We start from the raw sequence: 16565 nt of genomic DNA on the forward strand, positions 1-16565 counted from the left end.
TTTTAACAGGATTCTGTGATAACCGATGAGCTATGAGCTAACTAATAACAATAGGTAGATATGGGAAGGTCTAAACATGGACTAAACATGAGATAACGTGTACGTGTTCTTAGAATGAACACAAAACGACAAACTTTGATGTTTATGGAAACTCACCCCATAAGAAACAGAAAAGTATTCTTGCAGATCTCGATGCCTCCAATGAAATAAGTCGTTCAGGCACACTTTCTCTTTGTCGGGGTCTTCTTTGTGGATGTAACCATCTCCGAAGTTTGCACTGTGCGTCTGTTTGCCTCTAAATGTTACGGATTTTCCCCATTTCTCTGTCTTTATGCCCATAAAATGTTACTATCGATATAGCCTCTGATATCTTACGGTCCAACTCGTCTATTATACAGTCTTATTATGCCGCTTTCATCGTCGCTCTGATCGTCTTCAGAATCAGTGAGCGCTCGTTCATAAGCATCCGGCTTGTCGAAGAAGTACGTCGAAACATTTTCGGTGTAACGGCCACGGTTAAGCCCGTCTGCGTTCATCTTTGCGCGTACATCTTCATTGAATTTTGATATCAGCTAGAGCCGGCCAGAGCGCTGCATACTAAGTAGCCACGCTTTTCATTTCTTCGGAGAGTAACTGGAACGAGGTGCAGCAGTCGTGTCCGTTCTCCCACAGTGCCGTTCCCCAAAGTGCTGCTCTCCCTGACAGCAGGGTTAATACAAATGCTATCTTTGTCTGTTCGCTCTGGAAAGTGCGTGGCTGTAAGGAGAAATGCATGGAACATCTCATGAGGAATGCTCTGCAAAATGTAGGCTGACCGGAATATCCCTCTGGTGTGGGTAGGCGTGGATCTGGTTCCTCTGCTGCTGCAGGCGCTGGTGGTGGGGGAACAGGCAGCGTGGGAAGTGCAGTGGGAGTCCGTAGAAGCTGTACCTGTTGGGTGAGTTTGGACACCTGCTTCACGAGTGCTTGCACCGCATGACCTGTGCCCGAAATGTTCTCCTCTTGTTGGTCCATACGTTAGATGCTGTGAACGATGAAGTCCTTGAGCTGGGACGTGCTTGCTGCATCCATGGTCTGGTCAGATCGTTCTGTGCTGAAATAACAGGAGGATCCAAGATGCAAGTAAACACAGTTTAATGAATGAAAGTTAGAAGCAAAGACACAGGTCGGGGACAAACACTCAGGTGGCAGTCGAAGCAGGGAACGAGATGGTGATCCGGTAGGGGTGCGGTGAAGAGCGTGCTTGAGAAAACCGAGGAACCGTGGAACATCCAGACGACGCGAAGAACTGACGAAATCCAGACGAAGCACTGAGCTGACGAGGCACGAGAACAGGACACACACCGAGGAACAACCACAATGATCTGACAACATGAGAGGGAAATTACTGGGCATATAAAGGAACTGGAATAAACGACAGCTAATGACACTAATCAACACAACTAGTAACCACACACACATAATTACACTCACGCAGACACATCAGTCTGAGACGAACCGTGACACTGGCTAAGGATGCAGCTTCAAAATGTAATGAAATGCTTTAATGTTAGTTTTGTAGGTCAGGTCAGAACATTTACATATCAGAAGTTAGCACCATAACCTGATTAAATGTTAAATGCTTACATTACATTCACATACTGACATGAACACCCATTGCTTATTAAAGTTCAACTTTATAATGTGGACTCAATTCTTGCCCCCCCAACACATATTGTTATAAGCCTAACTGTTCATTTCTGGCACCAACTACTATTCCACGTTCAAAGTCACTTAAATCCTCTTTCTTCCCTATTCTGATGCTCGGTTTGAACTTCAGCAAGTCATCTTCACTACATCTTGATGTCTAAATGCACTGAGTGTACCTAATAAAGTGGCCGGTGAGTGTGTATACATACATACATATACCGGTCAAAAGAATCTGATCAGAACAATATGTAAATCATTTTTTACAGGTGTTTCTTATGGTCATCAAGGCTGCATTTATTTGAACAAAAACACAGGAAAAAAAATCTATTGTGAAAGATGTTAAATTAAACTTTCTATTTTAATAAAAAAATATATATATTTTAATATACTACATTAAAATCTATATTCTATTGTTAATAAAATATAAGTTTATGAGATTTGTAAATTATTCCATTCCTTTTTTTACTCACAATTTGTACAGTTTCCCAACTTTTTTAAATCGGGTCTGTAACATTTTGCAAGATTATATATATCTTTTTTTCTTTTTTTTTTGATCAAATAAACGCAGCCTTGATGAGAATAAGAGACTTCTTTAAAAAAACATTACAAGACTTTACTGATCCCAAACTTTTGACCGGTAGTGTATATAGCTATATAATAATAATAATAATAATAATAATAATTAACTATTAATAAATGAATAATAAATCAACTATTTACATTTGTATTTTGGTTTTGTAATGGCAAAGCCATGTGGCTTTTAAAGCAGGACTGACAAATCTGAGTATGGTTGTAAATATCCGCGTAAAGTTCTGAGGAATTAGGGAACAAAAAAAGTAGAAGAATATTTTTAAAAACCAATGAAACAACAATAATACTAACAATAACAATAATTATGATAATACACTGACGTTTTACTAAAATATGCAGCTGGAACAGTCAGGATGACAATTCAGCCGTTCTGTGTTCCTCTGTTCACTTCTCAGTTTTTGTTTGTTGAGGTTGGCTGATCTTTCATCGGTGTAGGGCACCAAAGAAGAAGCCTCATTAGATAGCAGAAGCAGGTGACAACAGAGACAGTTTATCAACGCTGTATTTGTGACAGCATCCACTGCATGATCTCACATGTGGGCTGGTCTACAGAAACATAAAGGACCACAGTGAGAGGAACTCCACACTGAAACAGGTGCATCACACGTGAACTGTTGAAACATTCCTCTCAAATCAGTCAGAGAAAGAGTCAGAAAGAAGGACTTTAAACAAGAGGTCACGCTGAGGTACAGTATTTTAAATGCAGATATTATCTTGTTGGCTTTCATTTGATGAAAGTACATTTGCTTGCAGTAGACTCTGGGGGGAAAAAAGTGCTTTTATTTTTCATAGTTTTGACATACTTGACTGAATATAAGAATTATGCCAAGTCACTTTTATTTCTATAGCGATTTATACAATACAGACTATTTCAAAGCAGGAATAAACAGGAAAATAACTTTGTAATATTGTTATAAAATAATAAGTTATGAAATTTATTCAACTGCAGCTCTACAGACGACAAAACACCATTATTCAGCTCAGTTCATTTCAAGTTTGGTTCTTATTCGTTAGTGTCAGTGCAGTTAAATCTATTATATTACTGGATAGTTTTTTAATGATTAAATACTGTTGGATTTAAATTGTGCATGGTTGTCTTAAGAGAATAAATCATTTATTTTCCATGTATTATTACTTTAATGATGCGTTCAGAATGTGCACAAATACAGGTTTGGTAGTGTGCACAGTAAGCTGCTGAAACAAGACACACATTTTTAAGCAGGACACAAACGCCTTTCATTTTTTGAAAGATGACTGTGGTATCATTATCTTATCTGCTATCTGTACAGAAGCAGCCTTGATGCAGAAATATTTGCGTAGCTTCCTTCTTACACACGTATTTAGCCAATATTTTAGCATAATTTTACAAATATTACTGTTTACGGAAATAAAATATTAATAGTGCAATCTAATTGTAATGTTTTCGGACGCTTTGCACATTGCACGCCATTAATTGAAAATGTATTATACTTTATATAAAAATTCAGATAGCTGAACTTTATAGTGATTTATATAATTACTTCTATAATTACTGTTGTATTTGAAATATTGGTTCAAATGGTAAGTAAATTATATGAAACTGAACTGCATTGTATTAGTCAACAACACATCAAAATGAGAGTACTTCTTAAAAGCAGGACAAAAAATGATTATTTAATTTGACATCAAAAGTGCTTTAAAAATAAAATAAAAATGAAACAAGGTTGTGAAAGTGTGCTCTCTTTAAGTACTGCTCAGTGTCCTCTTATTTCATTAATATTAGATTATTTGCAAGTATTATTTGCTCATCCCTTTCACAAGGGATGAGCTTCTGTTTGATGTGTTTGAGAAACAAGAGTACGTGGTTGTTCTGATGCAAAATAGCTCTCTTTTTAAATCTTTAGATTTTTATTCTATCCATCTCTCTCTTTTCAAGGTCAGCCATACAGTTATGACTGATATCCCAGATTACAACTCTTATAGTTATGATTATGATGATGGTGTGGAACCTTGTAACCTGACGCAGTTCAACGAACAGCAAGTGACCATCCCAACCTTCATCTACTCTCTGATTTGCGCACTCGGCCTGGTGGGCAACGTTCTGGTCCTCCTAACATACTCCTTCTACAAGAAAGCGAAAACCATGACCGATATCTATCTGGTTAACGTGGCACTGGCCGATCTGCTCTTCGTCATCGCCCTTCCACTGATCATCTACAACGAACAGCACGACTGGAGCATGGGCCAGTGGGCATGCAAGTTTCTGAGAGCAGCCTACAGCATCAACGTGTACAGCAGCACGCTCCTGTTGGCCTGCATCAGCGGCGACCGCTACATCGCCATCGTGCAAGCCAGACGATCGGTTCGAATTCGATCGCAAGCTCAGGTCTACAGCCGTCTCATCTGCTCGGTCATATGGCTTCTCGCTCTCATCTTGTCTCTGCCTACTTTTATATATTACCAGGAGGTAAACAAGGAATGCATCACTAACTTTGATGAGCATCACACCGCCAGACTCATGAAGATCCTGATTCCGAGCATGCAGATGGTCCTCGGGTTCTTGGTGCCGCTGATGGTCATGATATTCTGCTACTCGTGCACCATGGTGACTCTACTCAAAGCTCAAAACTTCCAGAAGCACAAGGCGATCCGCGTGGTCCTGGCCGTGGTCTTCGTGTTCGTCCTTTGCCATCTGCCTTACAACGTGGCGCTTCTTGTCTACACCAGTAAACTGTTCAATGAGAGAGTCTGCGAGGAAGAACAGAAGACGCTGATGACTTTGTCCATCAGCAGGAGTGTGGCCTACCTTCACTGTTGCTTGAATCCCATTCTGTACGCCTTCATCGGGGTTAAATTCAGGAGCCACTTTTGTCAGATCTTCCGAGACTTGCGGTGCCTGGGGAAACGGTACATTTCGAGACGCTCCTCTCAGCAGACCTCTGAGCTGTACATATCAGCGAACAAAACCGTTGTTGGACAGAACCAGGAGAACCCGTCTTCATTTACAATGTGACAGAACCTTTGAGTGTTTGTGCTCAAGGAAGCAGTGAGCTGTGGATCGTTTGCTTGGTTCTTGGTTTGTGTTTCAGTTTCGGACACAAGCTTTTGGTAAACTTTTTGGCTTCAGAATAAGGTTTCATTAATGCATTAACTGACAATGAACAACACATTTATAACAGTATTTATGAATGACATGTCATCTCAGGTCAAAATGACATTAATACATTCCATTGTTTTATTAGTTTTCATTGTTAGTTAATGTGAAGTAATGTAGTTAGCTAATGTTAATAATTGTACATTTATTATAGTGTTACCACTTGTTTTGTAAATTTTTTTGGTTACTTTATACTTTCCTATTCAAATTCTTTTTTACAGTAACTTTACTGTGGGCTGACTACTACAACCCATACCTGATTTGCAAGGCAAATACATTTCAGGGAAATTCATATCAGCCTTGACAACAATTATGGTATTAAACCATATGAGTGCCAAGGTACAAAAATGCCTTTTTCTTGTAAAAGGCTCAGTATAATGCATTTAATAAATATTCAAAAAACAACATTAACAACAAAGCCAAAGCATTTAAACATTAACCATGAAAAACCTACTGTATTATATTTGATACACACATTTCAGTGCCTATAAATAAATGATCAACATGATCAAAAAATCTATTACATGACCACTGTCGCCTGATTGATAGTTAAGACAATTTTACCAAGTCTATTGTGTTGCTTTCTATTATACAAACATCCACCTTGTCCTTCACTATTTATTTTAATTTTTTGAAGTGTTTTTTCAAGTAAACGTAAGAATAACTTTTCATGTTTGTGATATTTCTAGATGTGCACTTACAACTTATGTTTACTTGATTATAATTTTTATTTTAGAAAAATCATGTAAATGTGATCAAATTTACTCATCAGGCATTTGAGGAAATTTTATTTGTCATATTATTAGAGATATAGAGTGATGACTGATATTTATATAATTTTATGTAAGTACTTGCTGTACTGTTATTAAAAATTAATAAATGAAGTCTGTCCACTGCTTTGGGTGTGTGTGTGTGTGTGTGTGTGTGTGTGTGTGTGTGTGTGTGTGTGTGCACTTGGATGGGGGAAATGCAGAGAACAAATTTTGGCTACATGCCACTTTACTTTAAATATCTTTATATGTTAAATATGTTTATTTTTCTGCATATAATTTTGCTCAGTTTGGGCTTTCTTGAGTATAAGTGCTACATTCTCACTATTTAGTACTATATAAAAGTCTTATGTATTAAATGTGGTACTCAACAAAAACACACATGAATACATTTATATTCCACAAAATAGTTACACGGTTAAATAATTATAAAGGCATATATATGACTATAACCTCATATCTCAGGCTTTACTGGGTCCAACATACAACCTTTTAATATTAAGAAACCTTTAAATATGATTGCCTGAGTTGTCGAGTGAACAATAAAGCTCCACTGTGCAGCTGTGATGGATCTGATGGAGAAGTTCATGAAGTGATTAAACCGTGCCGTATTATGTAGGACTGTAGTGCTAGATTTGACTTCTGGAGAGTTAGACAGGGACTTTTGGCCCTGTGGTCTGAAAGGATGCCTTCTATCGAAGTATATCTTTGCAAACTGTGGACAATGACACACTTCTGTGCATGTACATACACAGGTTACTGAAAGTAGTGGGATGATTATCTAAATCTAACGAAATGGGTCAGACAGAGAGCAATGCACTTCCACACAATGGTTAAACAGAAATGCAGAAATGAAACACTTTATAAATAAAATATCATGACTCCACCTAGAGTAACATCATATCCTAAAAAGTAGGAAACATTACACGAGGGACTGGTCACCCTACAATACGTGAAAGAGGCTTTTTAACCACTGCAGCAGAATATATGGTTGTCTTATCAGGAGTTATTTCTATTTGAATGATGCTCATCTTAGTTCCTCGTACTACATCTGTGAACAACACATTGAGTTTGCATACAGATGGCATCATGAAATGCCCAAATTTACATTACAAATTCACCAAACAGTTGTATGCACAGTTTTTAGGTCATTTTTTTGTATTTTTCTGTTCTGATGTATTTTAAAAAGTAATGTATTATTGTGACGCAAAACAAAATTTTCAGCGCATGATCTTTTGGAAATCATTCAAATATGCTGGTCTGCGACAGCCTGTCTCACATTTACTTGATTGATATAGCACATATAAAACAGCCACAAGACTGACCAAAGTGCTTCACAGTTAGAAACATCATCATAAAATGTAGTAATACAAAACATGCAAACAGAAAATTAAAACACAGATAGGAAATACAGAATATAGGCAAGAATATAATCCTAATAGGCCAATGCAAACAAAGTTTTTTTTAAAAGAGACTTAAAAACAGACAGGCTAGGGGTCGTTCTGATCTCCACTGGCAAGTCATTAAAGACAAGGCCCAATTACTGAGAAGGCACAGTCATTTCCACGCTTGAGTCTGGTCTGTGACATCACTACCGGCATGACTACAGTTTTAAAGAGCATTGGGAAAGCATGTTATCCTCTCTATCATCTTCAAGAACTGTTTTGTTTGATGCAGGTGAATTGCAGTAAAAGGGCTGCTTTTTTTCTAGCATGGCCATGGAAGCGTGTCAGGAAGGAATCCGCTCGAGGCTGTCTGGATGAGCACTTCCTTTCTGGCCATAACCCTTCAGCTCTATTTAGCTTCCCATTCCTTCCCGATCTCAATGTTGAGATGGACAAGGCTTGGAAAAATCTGTTCTCCTCATGCATACACAGATTCCAGCACATCAGTTATGCCAACATCGGGGAAATACGTGAACACGGATGTGAGAAGATGCCCCTGTTGAAGAGACGCTAGCCTGCTATCTCTCTAGAGGAGAGACATCTTCTCTTAAGGCTCTCTTTGCCATCCAAACCCCTTTGTGTTACATCTAGTCTGAATGGCAAGGCATATGCGGCAGCAGGTCAGGCTGTGGCTGCTTTTGCTTCAAGTCTACCAGGCTGACCCACTGAAGACCTGGATAAGAGTCGGGGTCTTTCCCCTGAAGAGGTAGCTGAGTTGTGACCTCGCACGCTGTTGCATAAAGCAGAGCACCACTGCCATCGGCAGGTCCGATGTGGGCATGGTGACAACGTTGAAGCATCTGTGGGTGAATCTGTCCGAAATCAGGCCAAAAGAGAAGAGCTTTCTCCTGGATGTGCCAGTATCATCTTCTAAACTTGTCAGCATGGATTTTGTATAATCTATAGTCGCTTCAAGTGTAAACATGGGGTAAAATTCTCAAAGATCTCCAGATTGCATCATTGAAACACTGATTTATGTCAGCTTTACTTTGCTATGGATTAATTTTGAAACAAGACAGCATGATGCAAGCTTTTTAGAGAGACTGAAAGTAAAGGATAATGCAGTGCTGAGTCTGACTAGAGCGGATCCAACAGTGATGTCGAAATGTTAAAGTGCTTTTACCAGTATTGCATTGTCTGTTCCAGACGGTTTGATATACTGAGTATTTATTCATTTTTAACCCAAATGACCCATGTTGTTTTCAGTGTACATCACAGCAGTGTCCATCTGTTTTTTCTTTTATGAGCAAAACTGTTGGCCAATCACAGCAGTGGGTCTTTACTTGTGAGTCTTGAATGCGCCCGGCCTATAAAAACAGACCGTTCTGCAGAGAGGCTCAAAAACAGGAAAATAGAAAATAGCCAGTTACTGCTAAATTATGATGCATTTTTGAGCACACTAACTTTATAAGTGTACCTCAGATAACATTATAAAATGATTAAGAAAATGCCATTCATGACCCCTTTAAGATTAACTGGTCACATTTTTTCTTTCAACCTTTCACCTTCAATAGTTTCAACGGTCCTGTGGCGTTTTGAATGCATTTGTAAATGCACAAATATTCCATATAGTTTCTCAACTCGTATGAAGTTAACAAACATACATACAAAAACAGTCACAGCTCAGGACACCTCATGTGTCCAATTAAAAAGGGGATGAATTGAAAGAACTTTCTTGACCTTTTAAGCACTTTTAATGTTGCCTATGATACATCCTTCAGCAAGATTAATTATGACAGTTTATTATGTTTTTACTCAGAGAGCAAAGTGAAAGGAGTAAATAACACACATTTATGGTAAAGTATGTTTTAGAACATATGTTTGTGTACAGTTGTCCAGAAAAACTTTGCAACATCTCATGTTAGAGTTACATCTGTCTTACAGCAACACTTAGGACTTGAGTCATCTATGTAAAGCAAGCTTTCTTGTTCTGATTATGAATAAACTAATTATAAGTAAAGCATTTCTTTACGCTTGCGATACATGGAACTTGCATGAAACACAGAATCAGTAATAAAAGTTGGGAGAAAAGGGCATATGTAGAAAAAAAACATTTCTCTCCAGGAAACAAGCAGGTATCGGGTTTGAGGTTTGGGAGCAGTGAGAGCATGTAACATGGCATTGACAACCATAGAGCAATCTTTAAATCCTGAAGTGCACAATGAATTAAAATATTCACATGCCATCTCAATGTATTTCTGGTTGAATGTTAGTTTACGTGCATCATCAAATTCATCCCATACGTCTTGTGGGGTTTTCTTGTGCAGAATCTTTGTGGCTATGCCAAAATTTCCAGGCTGAATAATACTGACCTACAAGAACAGAAAACAGAAAAATAAAATAATGCACTATGTTTAAAGCAATGTTCTACTTGTAATTAATAATAATAATAAAAGTACAACAAAAGAGTCCTATTAGGTCAGTACCCTTACGAAAGAAAGATATATTTACCAATATATTTCTTAAAATATCTTCTTTCCATTTTTATTTTCTAATATTTTATATATTTGAATACATTTAATAATATATTGATGATACATATATTAAATAATATATTGCAAAATATACAAATGATTGCCGCTTTCAATATATTGCAATATATTGGAGAAAAAGAAAATAAGAATATATGCCTAATACATTACATGATATTTTCCAATATACTGCAATATATTTTTGTTTCATAAGGGTAAAGATCAATGGGAGCGTGAGTTTCCATTTAAAAGCACACATCAGGCCTTACCTTAACCCCGAAACTGGCCATCTCTACTCTCAAGCAGTCTGCAAATGCCTCCAGTCCCCGCTTGGACACACTGTATGCTCCCATGTTCAGACAGTTGAAGAAAGATAAGATGCTTGACACATATAACATACGACCTAAGAATGAATGATGAAAATAAAAGTAGTAGTAAATAACACTCTCAGGGAGAAAAAAATGCAACCACTTTCACTTGTGCAGGTGAGGTGAGTACTACTACCTTAAAAGGTATACTTTACATAAAGTCTACATCTCAGTATAAATGGCAAATATCAGTGGTGAACTATTGGTAAGGCCGATATTTATTTAATATTTGCCGATATTTGGCATTTTTAATTGATCTACATCACTCAGTAAGCTTTTCTGTTTTGCCAATAAGCCCATAAGTGTGGGAAACAGCTGGGCGCAGATGAGAGCATAATCTCTGAATCATTGATTTCAAGAGCGTAAGCCACCTGCATACTCCTCAGAATTGCCAAAATGGTGCTACGCTGATTTTGAGAGACACAGAGGAGAGGAATTGTTGAAAAACTCACTATTGTTGTTTTCCTCATGTAAAAAAAGTATTCTCGTCGCTTCACAACATTACAGTTGAATCACTGATGGCAGATTATGACGATGCTTCTCATACTTTTCTGGACCTTGACACTGTTACTTATTTGGTTGTCTATGGGACAGTCACAAGCCTGCCGGTTTTCATCCAAAATATCTTAAATATCTTAAAACAAACAAAGCTTTCACGGGTTTGTTCGTGCGGTGGAGTAACCCTTTAATAATAGGATTCCAGAATGAATTTATTTTACAGATTTATTACATTTAAATTATTTTTCCATCCAGATTAATTCAAGAATTCATTATTTCTAATTTAGTAAACATGTAAAATAAATCGGTTTCATTGTAGCAATTGTTGTGCATGTTATTTAAATTAAATAATGTAATATCATAGAAATCAGCTTTATAAAAGGCCACCATGCTCTCCAAGATCATCAGAAAACAAATCAGTCAACCACCTGTAAATATTACCTTTTACAAGGGTGCTACCCCAGTGACAACCTTTGTGCAGAAAAGGAATCATTTAAAGTGCCCCTATAATGCCATTTCGAGTTCTGCCTTTTACGCTGACTGGATTGGACTGTTTTTTTTGGGAGTTTTTATTAGCCCTTATTAGCTCGTTCCTGTCCTTGTTGTCTCTTAATTAGTCATTCTGTTCACCTTCCCTCCCAAGTGTGGATTTACCCTGTGTGTTGGATTTAATAAATGAGTTTTGTTTATCCACAGCTCCTTCATTCCTTCTGGGCAGCTAATTGTGACACAAGCAGCCTGGAATGTAGCCGTTTGTGAATTTAAACAATCTGCAACATTATAAAGCGGAAAGTGCATTAAACGTGCTCCCGAAAGAATTTAGTCTACACAGCCTAAAGTAATGAGTCATCAGTAATTCAAATCCTTCTTCCACGACAGCTACACAGTGTTGATTAACACATTTGCATAATGCCCGACTACTGTATGTTCTACATTGGCCAGCAATGAACAAACTTGACAAACCCTCCATCACTGTAGCTTGTTCATGTGGTAAACATGTCAAAAAGACGCGGTGTACTATACTGTGAAAACAAATTTCTTTTAATTTAGATTTCTGAAAGAGGCGGCTACAAAGAATCAGTGGTTTAAATTCAGAGCACAACAACCCTTATCTTTTTTTGTGTTACTGACGACGGTTTCTCCAGTCTCACGGAGTTCAGCGTCGAATTCATAAAACGCTTGCTCTGTAAATAACAGTTATTTAAATGCTAAATATAAGATATTTTCTATCGAGCTTTCAAAACACACAATTATGGTAATAGTCATATCGTTTCCATCACATGCTGTGCACGGTGGACCAATCACAACAGATTGGGCCATCTGACCAATCAGAGCAGAGTAGGATCAAGGAAAGGAGGGGTTTAGAGAGACTGAACCTTAGAACTCCTTCAAACAAATCATGCAAAAATTAGATTAAATGCATATTTTGAGAAAACAAAAGCATTTGTTGACCTTGCATTCATGTAAACCTATTTTAGGAGACTTCCTATATAATATTGGTAGCCTTAGAAATGGGATAATTGGGGCACTTTAAATCAACGATGACTTTAGTGCATACACAAGTTAGAATATAGGGCACCAATGACCTTTGGATGCTCTAATGAGTGACAAGAATGGGATGGTTACTCTGATGGCACCAAAGAGGTTAACATCAGCCATGTTCTGGAAGTCCTTGGCAGTGCTCCACTCGGTCTCTCCCCAGTCACTGATTCCAGCATTATTCACCACAGCGTAGAGACCTGAAAAATGTACAACAATATATGTACAGAACAAGAGGGGTTTCATTCTTGAAATAAGAAATTATATTAATAAGACACTCTGAAGTGTTTAAGTTACCCTTCTCTGGCAAATTTGCTTGCACAAAATTCTTGGCCAAGCAGACATCTTCATCTTTGGTCACATCCAGCTTGAGCACCTTCACACGGTCAGAGCCTTCTTCAACCAGACTCTGAGCCCCAGGACCTTCAGGATATAAACATCCGGCAAACACAGTGAAGCCCATGTGGTCCAGTGCCTTTGCAAGGTGATGTCCAAATCCACTATCACAACCTGTAATCAACACTGCCCGGCCAAATCCATCGGACAAGCCATTTTCTGTGTGGAATATGGTTTTAGCCCAGAGCATGAAGCAGATGACCAGACCGAAATATGTGTAAATGTGTTCGCTCAAACAGTTGTAGGAAATGAGCAGGACAGTCATGCTGAAAAACACTGGCTTCATTTTGAATTATGAGTTCTCAACAGTCCATGAGCTCAGGTTGAGGAACCTTTAATTAAGGAAAAAGAATAACTACATGAAAAATCACAACTGAAAGTAGCATCAAATACAAGAGGATTAAGGGACATAACAACTATTAGCAGTCACGTAATAAGATGTCATAGATATAAACATGCAGAATTGATACAGCATTATTTTATCTTGTGGTACCAGTTGAGATGGAAACACACACACAAATGAAAAAAAGATAAGTAAGATCACACTCTACTGTAACTAGGTCATGCTCAAAGACTGATCAAGTGATTATGAGCTGCGATCGGATTTACTGTAAACTACAGGCAGTAATTTAAGATAATCAGCAGATATACATACACAGAGGTTCCAGTTTGAGGTTTAATAAACATGCTCCATGGTTTAATCACAAGAGCAGATACAGGAGATTTGCTTTAATTCTTTTAAGGAAGAATGACAAGCTTTCACGTCACATATATTAAGACAAAAGTAAAGATGCATTTTACTGTAAACAGCTAAAATGCTTGCCCAATTTACATTAAAAAGACAAAACAACATAGCAGCTTCTAAATGTCTCTTAATTTACTCCATTATTTCAAAAACCCTCAAAAAACTTCAGAGGGAACCACTAGTTTGAATATTTTGATTCTGTTCTGGACATTGGAACCTAAAACTGTAAAAAATGTAAATTCTACTGTAATTTATACATTGTCACATCAGCCTGGTTATCATTCGCTTACGTTGTATGTAAAATTGCTGGTTGGACGTCACTCGGATCACCTTGTTCATTGGAAGAAAGTCATTTTGTTTTGGAAAAACATGAGGGTGAGAAAATTGGAAAGCTATTCTTTTTAAGTACAGAGTATGCCTATTAGTCTACAATGCAAATTTTGAAGTAGAAACAGTAGAGAGAGAGATGAATATGTGATTTTAGACCCAAACTTTGACAGCAGACAGACCAGTTCAGAATTATTATTTTTTTTTAACTTTTTAAAAACGATACTGTGAACATGCTATTTTTATATCGCTCTTCAGGTCACTTACTCACCCCCCTTTTTAGCTTTGCTGTTTCACTGTCTCTGTGCTTCATTTACAAGCTTAAACTAAACAAATAAGATTCAGATTGCTTTAGTGTAGGCCTCTGAAAGAAGTCTTTAACAAACGATTACTTTCAGCTGAACACCTTGTTTCCTCTTCCCTTCTCTTGAGTGCAAACTAAAATTCAACACTAGCAGGCCCTAGAGAGCCAGCCTTCTGGAGTCGGTCCGTTCTAAACTGATTCTTTTGATCTGAGTGTTGAAAATGATTCAGTTTTGTTAGATCAGACCATTAACCACTGAACCACTCTTTCACACTGCTTCAACTGATCGTCAGTCAGATGTTCCCATTTTATTTTCCCTGTTATTATGTTTTATATAGCAAAAACACTGATTTATGGTTATTTTAATTTCATGATCACAAACACTTTACAAAGCTGACAGAGTAATTAGTCTACAGAAGGCTACTAAGTCATTAGGGAAAATTAACAATTGACAAGGGTTTATTTATTATATTGACATTGTGATTAAACAGTAAAACTGTAGGCTGCTTTCTCGCTTTTGATGAACTCTAAAAGCAAACATGACGATCCATCATAGATTAATAAGTGACGGTAAACAACACGCATATTTGTATAGAATTGAAATATCATCTGCTATACCAAGAGAACTTTTTCATGGGCAAGCATGAAAATCAAGTATTTGGTTATTATAGGAAACAAATTGAGATTATTTAGGGCTGCTAAATCTCAGACATTTGACAAGAGACACATTCATAGTCTCTGTTTTGGCTGCCTAAACAAATGTCATGCCAGATTATTTGCAAAGTTATGATCAGCTTTTTCCTGCATATAGGCCTAATTGTTATCCGTTGCATGTCGGCATGATTTTCTGTTGAACACAAACATTTCTCAGATGAATAATGATTGTAAAACATTAGAATCTTTTTCATAATGATCTCATGTTGTAGCTGATTCTACTTAACAACTGAAAATGTAAACAATTTAAATTAAACACTGTTGTCATAATGTTAATGACCATAAATAGATTAAAAAAGATTTATGACTGCTAATACATAAATTAAATGTAATGTTAGTAAGTATATTAGGTTACACAGTATCCTGTATGGTATTGGATTGTAAATATATTAGATTTAAGTATATTAGATTATATATATCCATGTATATATCTCAGTGATTGGTGTGTTGATGTAAACTGTGCCAAGGCTAAAAAAAGTTTGGTAAACACTGCTTTATTCAGTAGTGCAGTGTCATGTTTCCATATAACAGAAAGATTTTCAACATCACTAAGCATAAAACAAGTTAAAGCTTTGCTTATTGATGTGTATTAATGATATGGAGTCTAAGTGCTGGAAACAGTATGTCAAAAGAGCTTGAAATGTTGTTCAGTGTGACAGCAGTGTCCCGAGGCATTGCATGCTATTGGAAGCTCCATCAAAAAACTACTTTAAACAGCACTTTAACAGTTGTATTATAATTGTAATGCATGTCGTTTTTGTCAACATTTATTAATCTAGACTCGGACAGAATGGATTATTTGTACTTTTAATATTGATTTCCTCATTTAATTAATGAAATTATTGAAACTATGAGATGATGACCAATCACAGCATCTAAAATATGAACATTCTCCACAAATATTAACCCAAAATGTTAACTGCAATTTTGTACACAATGCAATGCATCCCTCCCCAAACTTACTTTTGGCTCTTGTGATGAATATCCAGGTAAAAGTTAATTCACAAACACCAAGCCTTTGATTTTCATGGGATGGAGAAGTCTTCTTCAGTTGTACATTGGTAGAGAACTCTTCATTTATTCAACCTAACCAAACACTATGACGTCATGATGCTCGTGATTGCAGTGGGAAATGCCACACTGGATGCATGAATTTGGATAAAAAGGATAAAGAACCTCATTATAAGCATCTGACAAAAGACTACAAAATGTTCCCTCATTTTTTCACGCAGCAGGGAGCCATGAGAAAACAGATGAGTCATTCATTCACTCAAATGTATTCTGATCAAAAACATCCAAATGCAAAGTAGCCACATGATAATAGCTTAAAATAATACTTTTAAAGTGTTATTATTTTAGATTAATTTAGAGTAAAATGATACAAATATATAAAACAATTATTCTGTATTATTTGTAATTTATTGATATGAGCTGACTGTCATGGGAGAGATGTGTAATAGTCATATGATATGTACTTTTTTTTTTAGGAGGTCACAGTCCCATGGTCAGTATTGTGGTTACTGAGATGCTCGTTTGGGGCAGATGATATCTTGATAGTTGGATTAACATGACATA

General features: G+C 36.9%; 2 protein-coding genes across 4 annotated transcripts; one reads left to right on the forward strand and one right to left on the reverse strand.

Moving 5' to 3' along the window:
- Positions 1 to 4210: 4210 nt before the first annotated feature.
- Positions 4211 to 6228, forward strand: LOC128031588 (C-C chemokine receptor type 6-like). Its single transcript, XM_052619914.1, has one exon. The coding sequence runs from the start codon at positions 4211 to 4213 to the stop codon at positions 5270 to 5272; it is 1062 nt and encodes a 353-aa protein (XP_052475874.1). The 3' UTR covers positions 5273 to 6228.
- A 3126-nt stretch (positions 6229 to 9354) lies between these two features.
- On the reverse strand, positions 9355 to 14411 carry LOC128031387 (retinol dehydrogenase 7-like). 3 transcript variants are annotated; one of them, XM_052619620.1, is made up of 7 exons: positions 14244 to 14398; positions 13936 to 13975; positions 13015 to 13232; positions 12802 to 12927; positions 12552 to 12704; positions 10369 to 10502; positions 9355 to 9940 (listed from the first exon to the last, which is right to left on the reverse strand). In XM_052619620.1, exons 3-7 carry the CDS (start codon positions 13184 to 13186, stop codon positions 9578 to 9580), a joined length of 948 nt encoding a protein of 315 aa, XP_052475580.1. In that variant the 5' UTR covers positions 13187 to 13232; positions 13936 to 13975; positions 14244 to 14398; the 3' UTR covers positions 9355 to 9577. The 3 variants fall into 3 exon arrangements, with proteins under 3 accessions (XP_052475580.1, XP_052475578.1, XP_052475579.1); XM_052619618.1 differs by having other exon boundaries at positions 12802 to 13232; positions 14244 to 14402; XM_052619619.1 differs by lacking the exon at positions 13936 to 13975 and having other exon boundaries at positions 12802 to 13232; positions 14244 to 14411.
- Positions 14412 to 16565: the final 2154 nt, after the last annotated feature.

The sequence above is a fragment of the Carassius gibelio genome, chromosome A17, assembly GCF_023724105.1.
Source record: "Carassius gibelio isolate Cgi1373 ecotype wild population from Czech Republic chromosome A17, carGib1.2-hapl.c, whole genome shotgun sequence".
NCBI lineage: Eukaryota > Metazoa > Chordata > Actinopteri > Cypriniformes > Cyprinidae > Carassius > Carassius gibelio.

What these genes read in the sequence shown, in the direction of transcription:
- LOC128031588 (XM_052619914.1), top strand. Translation starts at nt 4,211, where the DNA reads ATGACTGATATCCCAGATTACAACTCTTATAGTTATGATTATGATGAT.
- LOC128031387 (XM_052619619.1), bottom strand. Translation starts at nt 13,186, where the DNA reads ATGAAGCCAGTGTTTTTCAGCATGACTGTCCTGCTCATTTCCTACAAC. An exon ending in ACTCATTAGAGCATCCAAAG is followed by an intron (nt 10,503 to 12,551) that starts GTCATTGGTGCC and finishes ATTCATTCTTAG; the next exon opens with GTCGTATGTTATATGTGTCA. An exon ending in TGGCCAGTTTCGGGGTTAAG is followed by an intron (nt 9,941 to 10,368) that starts GTAAGGCCTGAT and finishes CTGTTCTTGTAG; the next exon opens with GTCAGTATTATTCAGCCTGG.